This window comes from Rhinoderma darwinii, chromosome 6, assembly GCF_050947455.1.
Source record: "Rhinoderma darwinii isolate aRhiDar2 chromosome 6, aRhiDar2.hap1, whole genome shotgun sequence".
NCBI lineage: Eukaryota > Metazoa > Chordata > Amphibia > Anura > Rhinodermatidae > Rhinoderma > Rhinoderma darwinii.
Window position 1 is genome coordinate 3,827,401 of NC_134692.1, and position 16,469 is coordinate 3,843,869.

Genomic DNA, 16,469 nt, shown 5'->3' on the forward strand with positions numbered 1-16,469 from the left:
ATGAATGGAAAAATAAAATAGTTCTGGCTCTTCAGATATGGAGACACAAAAACAAATAATTTTAAAAAAGTGTTTTTACTGTGTAAAAGTAGTAAAACATACAAAATCGATACAAATTTTGGGATCGTTGCAATCGTAACAACCCGCTGAATAAAGTTTGTTTTGTTTATACCACACGGTAAACGGCGTAGATTTAGGACGCGAAAAAGAGTGGCGAAATTTCAGGTTTTTTTCTATTCCCTCCCCCAAAAAATGTTAATCAATAATTTTTATGTACCCCAAAATGGTGCTATTAAAAAATACAACTTGTTCCGCAAAAACCAAGCATTATACAGCGATGTCGACGCAAAAATAAAAAAGTTAGAGCTCTTGGAATGCGACGATGGAAAAATGTAAAAAATGGCTTGTCATTAAGGTTTAAAATAGGCTGGTCATTAAGGGGTTAAAAGATCTCTGCTTGCTGTTGGTGCATGGGAACATTCTTATTTAGAGGTTAAAAACCCGTCCTGATCATGGCTCACACGCGCTGCAGAGATATACATAAAAGGCGCAGCACCCGTATGAGCCGTCTAGGGCAGGGCAGATTTGCAGACTTTAAATGTAAACTAGAATAACTGCATTCAAAGACAGCAAGCAGAGGAGGCTGGTAGGGCGTGGCCATGCCGCATCTTGTCCTATCACCACCAGTTAGCAGGCCCTTAAGTGGTTGTTATAGGGATTTTCCTGAAAAAGGCTTTAATGGCACGTCAATGGAACAAGTCTGGTAGCGAGAACCTGCAGTGACCCCAATAATAACCGGCTTGTCCTAGTTTAGAGGGGACCCCATATATACAGTCACTCTCCATTCCAATCAGTCCGATGTATGGAAAGCTCCCAGAGCTGCCACTAAAATAGACGGGGAACGATCGTATCCACCATACGCCTGCGTGAAATGTCCCCCATAATCACTTCCGTCCTACACGCTCGCTATCCTACAGCGGTTCACACAATAACCACAATCTAACGTAGAACGGGAAGAAACCTCCTCTCTCCACCTTTAGGCCCAGTTCACACAGAGGATTTTTGCAGATTTTGACCTTCCTGCACTTTCTTGCTGCAGTTTTCGCAGCGTTTTTCCCCCATGGCCATTGAGAGCCGCGGGCAAAAAACGCTGTGATAGGGACGCAGAACTGCCTGCGGAAAACACTGAAATCAATGGGAGGCAGCTTTGGATGTTCATTGGTGATGATTCCAACGTGGTTTCCAAGTCAAAATCCGCACCAAAAAACTCTGTGTGAACTGGGCCTTATGTTTCTGGTTACACAGGCACTGAGGTTTTTAAAGAAACGGAGAAGAATACGGGAATCGTTATCTCCTTGGAAGAAACACCAAGACCTCACGGATGAGGAGCGATTGAGGCTCCAGCAGAAGGTGGACTCCCGTCTCCAGCTCCACCCGGTAAGAATATTCCCGATATCACCGCTATGGACTGTCATGCGTATTCTAGGACTATTCCCACTAACAGACCCGCTTCTTTTCCTGGATGTTATTTTCTATGTTCATTCTTCTAGATAAATCTCCATACAGCAGCTGTCTGCCGGGGGCCCATAGACTGCAGCAAGACCGGGTAAGCAACCTACGGCACTCCAGCTGTTGTGAAACTACAATTCCCAGCATGCCCTGGTATAATAAAGCCTTTGGCTGTCAGAGCATGCTGGTAGTTGCAGTTTCATAAGGTTGCTGACCCGAAGACAATCCGTTGTCACAAGTGCATGATTACTAGGGTTGTGTAATGCTTCGACTAGTCACTGGGACAATGATGGTGTTATTCCTCCCAGGCCCAGCAGGTGACGCTAGAGCAGAGCCAGGAGCTGCATGGGAAGGTGCAGGACGGGTTGGGCCAATTCCTACTGACCAGAAAGCAGCAGCAACGAGCCGAACAACGCAGGGAGGCGCTGCTCGCCCAGATCAACACGGACATCAGCATGCTCATGGGTATGTCCTCCTCAATGTGCTGCTAGTGTTTCTAGTCCCCACCAGCAGTTCACAAGGTTTCTCCGCTCATATGTTCACTGTATCTTCGTGGTTTTGTAGGTGCCCCGAGTCTCAGAGATGCGGCAGAGAAGGATGTCGACTTCTTCACCAGCAGATCCGTCCCAGTCGCCCTTAAAGCCAAGCAATGTCACAGTACGATGCTGAAACGCAGCCGCTGGCCCTGGTGGAAGAAGCTGAGTGATGAATTTGTAGATGAAGATGATGCTTTCCTGGGTGACATTCCTGACCTGGAGCATGGCATCATATTCATTGCTGGAAGCAAACAGCCGTAATTTACCCAGAAGGCCGTAGCCCCTGATCCCGCCACTGACTTACACAGCCACACTGTTTCCGTATCTCCAAATTCCCATACTGGTTCCTAAATGGTTAAACACGTTTTGTTCTCTAAGATTTGACCACATGTCCGCAGTCGACGGCTCCACTGATGTCCGCACTGAAGTCACTTATTCCAGAAAGGTGTATCCGGTCGTGTGAACCCCGGTCGTGTGAACCCCGGTCGTGTGAACCCCGGTCGTGTGAACCCCGGTCGTGTGAACCCCGGTCGTGTGAACCCCGGTCGTGTGAACCCCGGTCGTGTGAACCCCGGGTGACGTGCAGATATTGTTGTAATTACCTTTTTGTAATATTTATTTTTTCCACTGGTAATAAACCATTTATTCTTCTACAAACTCAATGTTCATATTGAATAAACTCCAATTAACGTCCATTAAGAGCATTGAGGGAATTATCTCCATGACACCGATTCTCCCACGCCAGATTTGTGTCAGACTCCACCCACTTATACAATAAATGACTAAAGATCATTATATCTGTGCTACTAAAACCTCAGTAACACCTTCTTGGTTGTTACTAATTAAATGCCACAATTATCGTGTTTAATGAGTTACCAGATAAGAGAATACACGGCCGGCGATGTGCAGGTAGAATATTTACATTACATTATCAAGTGTATGCATGGAATTTTCTTGTTACAATTGGAAACAGTCAGCAAGTTTGTGGGCAGACCCCACCCCCAGCAGCTTAGCCAATGGGAAGTCTTTCCTCCTTCCAGATATCTCCTGTCATCACATACGTCACACTGAATGGTTAAACAAACAAACTGCTGAGGAATCGCTTTTACCGGACCCCGGGATCTCCAGTGTGAATACAATGACTGCCCCGCCATGGTAATGGCATTCAGCTGACTGATTACAGCCGCCATATTGAATGTAAACCTCACGATGGAACAAACGTCTCAACAAGAACTCAAAGGACCCGGGAGAGATGAGAACTAAAGTTTCTGTACTCGATCACACGTCTAAGGCTCCGGACTCCATGTAACCAAAGTGACGCCCATTATTTCCACATGGAGAAGACTTGGAGCAGCGGTGATGAATCTTCCCGGGAGCCAAAATTTCTGTACGGAGACCATTCATCCAGGCGGAGACAGAACATTCTACAAGAACCTCCAGAGACCTGCAGCCTCAGCTGAGGTCCGGACTCCACTATAGGGCTGAGTTCACACGGGGCAGATACGCTGCGTAACAGCACAAAGCCGATCTGCCCTGGGAGCCGCAGGGAAACTGCTGCAGTTTTTTTGCCCGAAATGTCAGTAGTAGAAAACTGCAGCACTTAGCCGGCCTGCTAGATTAGGCCGCTGCAGCCTGTGATTGGCTGCAGTGGTCACATGGGATAAAAGGTCATCCCAGGAGGCCGGCCTGGAGGACGAAACACAGACTCCTGGGTAAGTATAAGATTTTTATTTCTTTTTGAGTTGCGTTTTTTGTGGCGGAATCGCTGCGAATAATTTCTATTTGGTGCCGGTTTCACCTCCCCATTGAATTAAAAAACCCGAAACAAATAAGCAGTGTTTACGCTTTGCTGCTTCTGTAGTTGTGGAAATGTTATTCTGTTGTGGAAAATTTGTATTTGCGCAACGTGTGAACTGACCCTAAGAGAGCAGACAATAATGGGAGTGATGGGGAGGAGGAGAGCGCTGCTACCGAAGAGGAACATCGAGGCTTGACTGCGCCTTGTGGAGTAATGCATTATAGGCCAGGAGGTCCGGAGTGGAGGACCCTCTGATAAAGCCGTGAGTGATTCATGACTCATTCTGAGCGGAGTGACTGTTTTGTATTAGAGGTGGGTCCAACGTTATTCCCAGCAGCAAATACCAATACACGTCTGGGGTCTTGACAAAACGTCACTTTTCTGAGCTGCAGTAAGGGATCTGTGATCCTCCGAAAAGTGATGGAGAAGGTTCGCAGGGTGGAGCACGTTCTGAAAACTCTACAAAGTAAAGATGATGACCGGGACTTTGGGAGGAATCTACAAGGAAGGATTTAATGAGCGGCAGTCACTGATGGCGGAGCACCCGGCAGCCACACGGACAAGTCCGCACTTGTTTAAAGCTTCACAATTTACACGGAAAATATCGAGTGGATCCTGAAGACGATGACCGGAATTGTTTATTCTCTTCCAAGTATAAAGTCTGCCTCTTGTGTGAGACACTGTCTGGAGGGGCAGCCATGATGTCAGAAGAAGGTTCTGTACAAAGTAAGAAACTGTATACAGCGAGTCAACATACTATCTGTCTGTCTACAGTGCCTTGCAAAAGTATTCAACCCCCTAAGGCCGTGTTTGGACGTGGTGGATTTTCTACGGAGAGGCCACAGTGAAGATCCGCAGCAGATATTTTTCCTTTAGTTTCTATGGCTTTTTAGCTAATTTAGTGCAGACATTCCGGAAATTAACGGTGCGGAAACTAGATTGCGGTGTGGAATTTATATTCCGCAGCATCCACAGTCTGTTGCGGAGAAGCAGCGGATTTTCACTGCGGATTTCAGCCTTTGCAATACAAAAGCTGAAATCTGCAACAAGACTGCGGCGAAATCCACCATGTCTGGACGAACTCTCAAATATGCAAATTCTGCTGCAGATTCGTTGCGAATTTTCTGCAAAATCTGCAGGGGAAATGATCTGCCATGTGTAAACGTGCCCTAGAGAGTCAACAGATGTTCCTGCAATATATATGACGCCTGCACAGATTGTTCCGGACAGTATTTTTATTGCATTGTCTGCGGGTAATGTAAATATCACGCTCACAAATTATTATTTATCTGCTGATTCAAAATGAAATGAAAATCGACACAGGATTCAAAGAAAATGACAAAGTTACAGACAAGAGAGGAAAAGGAAGCAGCGCAATCTCGGAGTGTCGTTATCTCAGTGAGCGCTACTGGATGAAACGTGAGAAAACGGAAGCTGCGTCATAGCACTCAGGCACTGCCTAGACAATGCCATCCCTCAAAACTCAAGACGCACCAGTCCACCACATCAAGAGCTCCGCAGACACCCGGACTATATAGGAGGGGGCTAGGAAGAAGCCATTACAGCAAGCATCAGTGACCGGTACGTCCGCAAGAATCACCCCAGGAGTGCCCGAGGATGAATGACGCCAAATCCAGGCAGGTTCTGCAAGAAACACTAAAACTTCCAGTAGGACAATGGCCCCAGCACAAAGACAAAGTAACGGGAAATGTGAATGTTCTACAACGGCCGAATCACCGTCCACATCTCCGTCCAATGAAGAATTTGTGGCCACGAGCGTCATCCGGCAACCTGAACAATCTGGAGCAGATCTGCCAGGAAGAAGGGGCGGAAATGACACACGGAGGGCAGGAACGCACGTAGCGGATATCCTGCATTGGATTTCATTGGGTAAAATCCTCAGCGTATTAGTCGCAGCAGAGTGGATGAGATTGGAACAAATCTCATCCGCAAACAGCGGAAGAAATCTACCAAAAAATCGTTCCTAAATTGACCTGTGGCGCGGTTTCTTAAGCCGCAGCATAAATTTACATTTATGCTGCGGAATCGCTGCTCTTCTGTTCAATTCAATGTGGACGTAAAACCCGCAACAGATAGTGATTTGTGGTGGAATTCCACCGCGAAAAATTGCAAATAAGTAAAAAAATAGTTTTTTTTAATGTAAAATGAATAAAAACGTTTATACTTATCGGGCAGAGAACTACACCGTGTTCCAAATTATTATGCACATTGGATTTAAGTGTCATAAACATTTAATTATTAGTTTTTCAATGAAACTCATGGCTGGTATTGTGTCTGTGTCTTAGGGCTCTTTGGATCATTGTAATCAATCTCAGACACCTGTGATAATTCGTTTGCCAGGTGTGCCCAATCAGAGGAAAACTACTTAAGAAGGACGTTCCACATTATTAAGCAGCCACAGGTTTCAAGCAATATGGGAAAGAAAAAGGAACTCTCTGCTGCCGAAAAGCATGAAATAGTGCAATACCCTGGACAAGGTATGAAAACATTGGATATTTCAAGAAAAAGTAGGCGTGATCATCGTACTGTGAAAAGATTTGTGGCTGATTCAGAGCACAGACGGGTTCATTCAGATAAAGGCATAATGAGGAAGATTTCTGCCAGACAAATTAATAGGATCAGGAGAGCAGCTGCTAAAATGCCATTGCAAAGCAGCAAACAGGTATTTGAAGCCGCTGGTGCCTCTGGAGTCCCGCGAACCTCAAAGTGTAGGATCATCCAGAGGTTTGCAAGTGTGCATAAAGCTATTATTTGGCCACCCCTAAACAATGCCCACAAGCAGAAACGGTTGCAGTGGGCTCAGAAATACATGAAGACTCATTTTCAAACCGTGTTGTTTACTGATGAGTGCCGTGCAACCCTGGATGGTCCAGATGGATTGAGCAGTGGATGGTTGCTGAATGGCCACCATGTCCCAACAAGGCTGTGACGTCAGCAAGGAGGTGGCATAGTCATGTTTTGGGCTGGAATCCTGGGGAGAGAGCTGGTAGGCCCCTTTAGGGTCCCTGACGGTGTGAAAATGACCTCTGCAAAGTACGTAGAGTTTATGACTGACCACTTTCTTCCGTGGTACAAAAAGAAGAACCGTGCCTTCCGTAGCAAAATTATCTTCATGCATGACAATGCACCATCTCATGCTGCAAAGAATACCTCTGTGTCATTGGCTGCTATGGGCATAAAAGGAGAGAAACTCATGGTTTGGCCCCCATGTTCCCCTGACCTCAACCCTATTGAGAACCTTTGGAGCATCCTCAAGCAAAATATCTATGAGGGTGGGAGGCAGTTCACATCAAAACAGAAGCTCTGGGAGGCGATTCTGACATCCTGCAAAGATATTCAAGCAGAAACTGTCCAAATACTCACAAATTCAATGGATGCAAGAAATGTGCAGGTGATATCAGAGGAGGGTCCTGTGTAACATGTAACTTGTGCTGTGCAGGTGATATCAGAGGAGGCTCCTGTGTAACATGTAACTTGTCCTGTGCAGGTGATATCAGAGAAGGGTCCTGTGTAACATGTAACTTGTGCTGTGCAGGTGATATCAGAGAAGGGTCCTGTGTAACATGTAACTTGTGCTGTGCAGGTGATATCAGAGAAGGGTCCTGTGTAACATGTAACTTGTCCTGTGCAGGTGATATCAGAGGAGGGTCCTGTGTAACATGTAACTTGTCCTGTGCAGGTGATATCAGAGGAGGGTCCTGTGTAACATGTAACTTGTGCTGTGCAGGTGATATCAGAGAAGGGTCCTGTGTAACATGTAACTTGTGCTGTGCAGGTGATATCAGAGGAGGGTCCTGTGTAACATGTAACTTGTCCTGTGCAGGTGATATCAGAGAAGGGTCCTGTGTAACATGTAACTTGTGCTGTGCAGGTGATATCAGAGAAGGGTCCTGTGTAACATGTAACTTGTCCTGTGCAGGTGATATCAGAGGAGGGTCCTGTGTAACATGTAACTTGTGCTGTGCAGGTGATATCAGAGGAGGGTCCTGTGTAACATGTAACTTGTGCTGTGCAGGTGATATCAGAGGAGGGTCCTGTGTAACATGTAACTTGTGCTGTGAAGGTGATATCAGAGAAGGGTCCTGTGTAACATGTAACTTGTGCTGTGCAGGTGATATCAGAGAAGGGTCCTGTGTAACATGTAACTTGTGCTGTGCAGGTGATATCAGAGGAGGGTCCTGTGTAACATGTAACTTGTGCTGTGCAGGTGATATCAGAGGAGGGTCCTGTGTAACATGTAACTTGTGCTGTGCAGGTGATATCAGAGAAGGGTCCTGTGTAACATGTAACTTGTGCTGTGCAGGTGATATCAGAGGAGGGTCCTGTGTAACATGTAACTTGTGCTGTGCAGGTGATATCAGAGGAGGGTCCTGTGTAACATGTAACTTGTGCTGTGCAGGTGATATCAGAGAAGGGTCCTGTGTAACATGTAACTTGTGCTGTGCAGGTGATATCAGAGGAGGGTCCTGTGTAACATGTAACTTGTGCTGTGCAGGTGATATCAGAGGAGGGTCCTGTGTAACATGTAACTTGTCCTGTGAAGGTGATATCAGAGAAGGGTCCTGTGTAACATGTAACTTGTGCTGTGCAGGTGATATCAGAGGAGGGTCCTGTGTAACATGTAACTTGTGCTGTGCAGGTGATATCAGAGGAGGGTCCTGTGTAACATGTAACTTGTGCTGTGCAGGTGATATCAGAGGAGGGTCCTGTGTAACATGTAACTTGTGCTGTGCAGGTGATATCAGAGAAGGGTCCTGGGTAACATGTAACTTGTGCTGTGCAGATGATATCAGAGAAGGGTCCTGTGTAACATGTAACTTGTCCTGTGCAGGTGATATCAGAGAAGGGTCCTGTGTAACATGTAACTTGTGCTGTGCAGGTGATATCAGAGGAGGGTCCTGTGTAACATGTAACTTGTGCTGTGCAGGTGATATCAGAGAAGGGTCCTGTGTAACATGTAACTTGTCCTGTGCAGGTGATATCAGAGGAGGGTCCTGTGTGACATGTAACTTGTGCTGTGCAGGTGATATCAGAGGAGGGTCCTGTGTAACATGTAACTTGTGCTGTGCAGGTGATATCAGAGAAGGGTCCTGTGTAACATGTAACTTGTGCTGTGCAGGTGATATCAGAGGAGGGTCCTGTGTAACATGTAACTTGTCCTGTGCAGGTGATATCAGAGAAGGGTCCTGTGTAACATGTAACTTGTCCTGTGCAGGTGATATCAGAGAAGGGTCCTGTGTGACATGTAACTTGTGCTGTGCAGGTGATATCAGAGAAGGGTCCTGTGTAACATGTAACTTGTGCTGTGCAGGTGACATCAGAGAAGGGTCCTGTGTAACATGTAACTTGTGCTGTGCAGGTGATATCAGAGAAGGGTCCTGTGTAACATGTAACTTGTGCTGTGCAGGTGATATCAGAGAAGGGTCCTGTGTAACATGTAACTTGTGCTGTGCAGGTGATATCAGAGAAGGGTCCTGTGTAACATGTAACTTGTCCTGTGCAGGTGATATCAGAGGAGGGTCCTGTGTAACATGTAACTTGTGCTGTGCAGGTGATATCAGAGAAGGGTCCTGTGTAACATGTAACTTGTCCTGTGCAGGTGATATCAGAGAAGGGTCCTGTGTAACATGTAACTTGTCCTGTGCAGGTGATATCAGAGGAGGGTCCTGTGTAACATGTAACTTGTGCTGTGCAGGTGATATCAGAGGAGGGTCCTGTGTAACATGTAACTTGTACTGTGCAGGAGATATCAGAGAAGGGTCCTGTGTGACATGTAACTTGTGCTGTGCAGGTGATATCAGAGAAGGGTCCTGTGTAACATGTAACTTGTGCTGTGCAGGTGATATCAGAGGAGGGTCCTGTGTAACATGTAACTTGTGCTGTGCAGGTGATATCAGAGAAGGGTCCTATGTAACATGTAACTTGTCCTGTGCAGGTGATATCAGAGAAGGGTCCTGTGTAACATGTAACTTGTGCTGTGCAGGTGATATCAGAGGAGGGTCCTGTGTAACATGTAACTTGTGCTGTGCAGGTGATATCAGAGAAGGGTCCTGTGTAACATGTAACTTGTGCTGTGCAGGTGATATCAGAGAAGGGTCCTGTGTAGCATGTAACTTGGCCTGTGCAGGTGATATCAGAGGAGGGTCCTGTGTAACATGTAACTTGTGCTGTGCAGGTGATATCAGAGAAGGGTCCTGTGTAACATGTAACTTGTCCTGTGCAGGTGATATCAGAGAAGGGTCCTGTGTAACATGTAACTTGTCCTGTGCAGGTGATATCAGAGAAGGGTCCTGTGTAACATGTAACTTGTGCTGTGCAGGTGATATCAGAGAAGGGTCCTGTGTAACATGTAACTTGTGCTGTGCAGGTGATATCAGAGAAGGGGTCCTATGTTACATGTCACTTGTGCTGTGCAGGTGATATCAGAGCAGGGTCCTGTGTAACATGTAACTTGTGCTGTGCAGGTGATATCAGAGAAGGGTCCTGTGTAACATGTAACTTGTCCTGTGCAGGTGATATCAGAGAAGGGTCCTGTGTAACATGTAACTTGTCCTGTGCAGGTGATATCAGAGAAGGGTCCTGTGTGACATGTAACTTGTCCTGTGCAGGTGATATCAGAGGAGGGTCCTGTGTAACATGTAACTTGTCCTGTGCAGGTGATATCAGAGAAGGGTCCTGTGTAACATGTAACTTGTGCTGTGCAGGTGATATCAGAGAAGGGTCCTGTGTAACATGTAACTTGTGCTGTGCAGGTGATATCAGAGAAGGGTCCTGTGTAACATGTAACTTGTGCTGTGCAGGTGATATCAGAGAAGGGTCCTGTGTAACATGTAACTTGTGCTGTGCAGGTGATATCAGAGGAGGGTCCTGTGTAACATGTAACTTGTCCTGTGCAGGTGATATCAGAGAAGGGTCCCGTGTAACATGTAACTTGTCCTGTGCAGGTGATATCAGAGAAGGGTCCTGTGTAACATGTAACTTGTCCTGTGCAGGTGATATCAGAGAAGGGTCCTGTGTAACATGTAACTTGTGCTGTGCAGGTGATATCAGAGAAGGGTCCTGTGTAACATGTAACTTGTGCTGTGCAGGTGATATCAGAGAAGGGTCCTGTTTAACATGTAACTTGTCCTGTGCAGGTGATATCAGAGGAGGGTCCTGTGTAACATGTAACTTGTCCTGTGCAGGTGATATCAGAGGAGGGTCCTGTGTAACATGTAACTTGTCCTGTGCAGGTGATATCAGAGAAGGGTCCTGTGTAACATGTAACTTGTGCTGTGCAGGTGATATCAGAGGAGGGTCCTGTGTAACATGTAACTTGTGCTGTGCAGGTGATATCAGAGGAGGGTCCTGTGTAACATGTAACTTGTGCTGTGCAGGTGATATCAGAGAAGGGTCCTGTGTAACATGTAACTTGTCCTGTGCAGGTGATATCAGAGGAGGGTCCTGTGTAACATGTAACTTGTCCTGTGCAGGTGATATCAGAGAAGGGTCCTGTGTAACATGTAACTTGTGCTGTGCAGGTGATATCAGAGGAGGGTCCTGTGTAACATGTAACTTGTGCTGTGCAGGTGATATCAGAGAAGGGTCCTGTGTAACATGTAACTTGTCCTGTGCAGGTGATATCAGAGGAGGGTCCTGTGTAACATGTAACTTGTGCTGTGCAGGTGATATCAGAGGAGGGTCCTGTGTAACATGTAACTTGTCCTGTGCAGGTGATATCAGAGAAGGGTCCTGTGTAACATGCAACTTGTGCTGTGCAGGTGATATCAGAGGAGGGTCCTGTGTAACATGTAACTTGTGCTGTGCAGGTGATATCAGAGGAGGGTCCTGTGTAACATGTAACTTGTGCTGTGCAGGTGATATCAGAGGAGGGTCCTGTGTAACATGTAACTTGTCCTGTGCAGGTGATATCAGAGAAGGGTCCTGTGTAACATGTAACTTGTGCTGTGAAGGTGATATCAGAGAAGGGTCCTGTGTAACATGTAACTTGTGCTGTGCAGGTGATATCAGAGAAGGGTCCTGTGTAACATGTAACTTGTGCTGTGAAGGTGATATCAGAGAAGGGTCCTGTGTAACATGTAACTTGTGCTGTGCAGGTGATATCAGAGGAGGGTCCTGTGTAACATGTAACTTGTGCTGTGCAGGTGATATCAGAGAAGGGTCCTGTGTAACATGTAACTTGTCCTGTGCAGGTGATATCAGAGGAGGGTCCTGTGTAACATGTAACTTGTCCTGTGCAGGTGATATCAGAGGAGGGTCCTGTGTAACATGTAACTTGTCCTGTGCAGGTGATATCAGAGAAGGGTTCTGTGTAACATGTAACTTGCCCTGTGCAGGTGATATCAGAGAAGGGTGCTGTGTAACATGTAACTTGTGCTGTGCAGGTGATATCAGAGGAGGGGTCCTGTGTAACATGTAACTTGTCCTGTGCAGGTGATATCAGAGAAGGGTCCTGTGTAACATGTAACTTGTCCTGTGCAGGTGATATCAGAGAAGGGTCCTGTGTAACATGTAACTTGTGCTGTGCAGGTGATATCAGAGAAGGGTCCTGTGTAACATGTAACTTGTGCTGTGAAGGTGATATCAGAGAAGGGTCCTGTGTAACATGTAACTTGTGCTGTGCAGGTGATATCAGAGGAGGGTCCTGTGTAACATGTAACTTGTGCTGTGCAGGTGATATCAGAGAAGGGTCCTGTGTAACATGTAACTTGTCCTGTGCAGGTGATATCAGAGAAGGGTCCTGTGTAACATGTAACTTGGCCTGGCCAGTTTTTTTTGGATTGAAAGAGCTTGTGATTTCTGTAAATATGACCTCCTGATGCTGCAAATTCAACAAATGACCATTTTAGTCTCTTTACAACCTGTAAAATGTTCTGATCTCTGTTGTGCATAATAATGTGAAACAAAAAAAATCTGTTATCATTAGGAGATTTGTTCAATAAAATTCGCATTATCCTCCAACGGTTGATGCTGAACATTATACTGACTGTCATTTGCATAGACTATTTAGGAAAATCTGCGAAAAATAACATTTGCATAATAATTTGAAACGCGGTGTATCTATCTATCTAATCTCCATGTATTTATTCTCTCTCTCTATAGTGTGTGTTATAATCTGGATTATATCATTTCCCCTCTGTCCTCCTGACTCTTTCGCTCATCTACTTTAGATTGTCAGCTCTTCTGTCCAGGCTCTTTTCTCCCTTTGTTTGATTGTTTTATGTCTTTATTTTGTGTTTCCAGCTTCTGCGGATTGTAAAACGCTGCAGAATAATCTGGTTCTATAGAAAGGATATTACCATTGTAATAATAATAATAATAATAATGATGATGTGATTCTGGGGGTTCCCATTCTGCGGGCAGGTCCTGGAGGAGGTGCTCATCAGTCCCTATGATCCCAGTCCCTATATTTGGGCTGCGGAGTCCTCACGTCCCTTGCTGCAGTGATGATGCGGTGCACAGTCATTCATCGCAGCTCATGTGACGGCCCGGGACCCCGCCATGGTTCCCTAACCCCGTTACCATGACTACCAGTGAAACCAAAAGGGCTGCCAGTGTAGCTGGACCCTCAGGAAGATGAGCGAGGGAGGGCTGATTCATAGGGACAGAGCAGAGAGGGAGGAGGAGGAGGGGAGTGAGCAATGATGGAGGAGGAGGAGGGGGCCGCTCAGCTTATTCTCAATGCAAAGCAAGGTTCTGCAGAGCCCGCACACAAAGAAGCAGCAGAGCAGCCAGACACACACAATATCCAGGTGTCCTACACAACCAGCTCCGCACACACCTGCACCAGCATCACACATTATATATCCTGACCCACACCCTGCACACAACCTATACCATACCCACCGACACTACGCTACTGCCGTATACAGCACAGTACATACCCACCGACACTACGCTACTGCCGTATACAGCACAGTACACACCCACCGAGCTGCCGCACATCACCCCAGCACAGGGCGCACACAGGATCCCAGCACAGGGTGCACACAGGACCCCAGCACAGGACGCACACAGGACCCCAGCACAGGACGCACACAGGACCCCAGCACAGGACGCACACAGGACCCCAGCACAGGGCGCACACAGGACCCCATCACAAGACGCACACAGGACCCCAGTACAGGGCGCACACAGGACCCCATCACAAGGCGCACACAGGACCCCATCACAAGACGCACACCGGACCCCAGCACAGGGCGCACACAGGACCCCAGCACAGGGCGCACACAGGACCCCAGCACAGGGCGCACACAGGACCCCAGCACAGGGCGCACACAGGACCCCAGCTCAGGGCGCACACAGGACCCCAGCTCAGGGCGCACACAGGACCCCAGCACAGGACGCACACAGGACCCCAGCACAGGGCGCACACAGGACCCCAGCTCAGGGCGCACACAGGAACCCAGCACAGGGCACACACAGGATCCCAGCACAGTGACCCCAAGCACAGGGCGCACACAGGATTTCAGCACAGTGACCCCCCAGCAGGTACCCCCATCTGCAGAACAATGAATACCGGAGATTGGAATATTCAGCATTCCCCGTCTGGACTGAGTGGTGATGGGCGACACGCTGCAGAATGACCGTAACACACCTCTCCTGTGAGAATGGTAAGTAGGGGGTGTGAACGTGGCCCTATGTGCTTGTGAGACCCATTATGTACCCCCAGCCCCAGGATGTTGGTCACAATCACATGATGCCAGTGTGCAGTGACCATGGGATAACCCAATTCTGTAGGGCTGGGACGTCTTTGTGACACTAGGGCCCTGAGGCTTGTGGATACCTGACAACAAAAGCATCCAGGTAACCAAAGCCGTGACCTTTGTCCTGACATGAAGGCTGGTTCACCACAGTTAGCGGACATGTGATTTACGCCTAGCACTGGAGCGGTCACCGCTGTGTGGTCAGTGAAGGGTTAATGCCTGGGGAATTGTCTCATTTTTGTCTATCAATCAATATTGTGAATGTCGATTTTTTTTGGAGGTTTTGTTGTGTCAAAGGAACGTGAAAATGTGGAAAAAATAGGTTTTCGTTTTGCTGGAGGAGATTATTCTGCGCCGGAGACGATAAACCGATTATAAAATTACCGCCTGTCCAGGGTTATAATTTACAGTGAAGTACGTGATGTTAGAGCTGCGACGTCGCCCGTGTCCCTCTAGTAGTGGCTGGTGATATATTATATATACATTGTCTCAGAGTATACAGTAAATGACGCTGCAGGTGACGGTGTACCCCATGCTCGGCTCCCTGACACCCCCCGACCTGTACTTTATTCTGGTGTTTGTCTCCTTTTCCTTATAACTCGGAAAAAAAAACTTTGCAGTCGCTCAACGGCTTTTATAAAACTGCAGAGGAAGAATTTATAAAGTGCTGGTGCAATGACCAATGGTACAATAAGGGACTGCTTGCCCTTTAAATGTCTGCGGGCATTGTCTAGGCGATATTGATACTGGAGCCTGTCATTGTCTCGCTGCCTCGTGTTACATGAAAACAATGCCTAATGTTACCGTCCACACAATGCAGCTGCTACAGTAGCCAGAGCCGCAGTGAGTGCCCAGGTGATCTGCTCCACCTGCGCAGGGAGACGCTTACACTACAGAATATTGGCAGGTTGTCACCGTCCTATTTCCTTTATGATAATTGTGATATATACGGAGCTGGAGACCAGCAGGGTTAGGGAATCCCCGTCCTGTCCACGTCACCTGGCAATGGGCCTGGGGGGCAAGTAGCAGGATGGGGTCTGTGGTGCATTGAGTTATACAGGTGTATGGGAGTCGGACTTTCCTGCAGAAGAGCTGACAATATCCTCACCACATAATGTTACATGCAGAGTCCCAGGGGGCATTTGTCCCATTGCCCATTTGCTGGCCTCCTCGTCTGCAGATGACTCTCGTATATTGATGTGTTTGATTAGTCTTTGATGCATTTGGCACCCAAAATATATAGAGCCTGGTAAATGGATTGTGCACCCTGAATGCGGAACCCTAAAAAAAAATGAAGTATATGAAGGGTTAAGATAAAGGGGCAAAGAGATGATTGTTGATTCCCTGATGGTAGGAAATGATGTGCAACCATGTGCGGAGCTGCAGTGTGCGGCGCAGTGTCAGTGTATGTGCCCATGTATAAGAAAACGCCAGGTCCTGCGCTACAAGCGGCTTTCCCATGTCATAAAGTGAAGAGAATGAATAGGGGGGGGGGGACGACAATACAGCCCCGTTCAGGTGAACCCTTCAAAGGAGTTCTCCCATCTCATAGAGTGATTACATATCGCTAAGATCGGTGGAGGTCCGACTGGCCGGAACCCCCACCGATCCGGAGAATTAAAGGGATATTCCGGTTACAAATTACCTCCTATCCATACGGTAAGGGGTAACTTGCTGATCGGTGGGTGTCTAACAGCTCGGACCCTCACCGTTTACAAGAATGGGGAGCTTGAAGTTGCCCGAACCCCAAGTTTGAACCAAGCAGCAGGTCGCTCATGCGCCAAGCCGCTCCATTCATTCTCTATGGCAGCGCCGGAAAAAGCCGAACACTGCACTCGCCTGTTTCCAGCGCTCCCATAGGGAATGAATGGAGCGGCAGGTCGCTCATGCGCACTCGGT

The 16,469-nt window shown here is 47.3% G+C and overlaps 2 protein-coding genes across 4 annotated transcripts in view; both read left to right on the top strand.

Moving 5' to 3' along the window:
* Positions 1–2,740, top strand: part of IQCB1 (IQ motif containing B1) — an 18,570-nt gene extending 15,830 nt beyond the window's left edge. Inside the window, exons 12-14 of one of the 2 annotated variants that reach the window (XM_075829048.1) lie at positions 1,306–1,437; positions 1,551–1,606; positions 1,818–1,919. In XM_075829048.1, coding sequence (XP_075685163.1) covers positions 1,306–1,437; positions 1,551–1,606; positions 1,818–1,830 — 201 coding nt within the window. In that variant the 3' untranslated portion in view covers positions 1,831–1,919. Of the gene's footprint in view, positions 1–1,305; positions 1,438–1,550; positions 1,607–1,817; positions 1,975–2,073 lie in introns of those variants that run through there. The other variant, XM_075829047.1, reaches the window with a different exon arrangement.
* A 10,815-nt stretch (positions 2,741–13,555) lies between these two features.
* The window catches only part of LOC142655188 (uncharacterized), a 54,099-nt gene continuing 51,185 nt past the window's right edge, over positions 13,556–16,469 (top strand). For both annotated transcript variants that reach the window (XM_075829050.1, XM_075829051.1), the window contains exon 1: positions 13,556–14,477. The gene's annotated coding sequence lies outside the window, so the exon portion shown is untranslated. The remainder of the gene's footprint in view (positions 14,478–16,469) is intronic.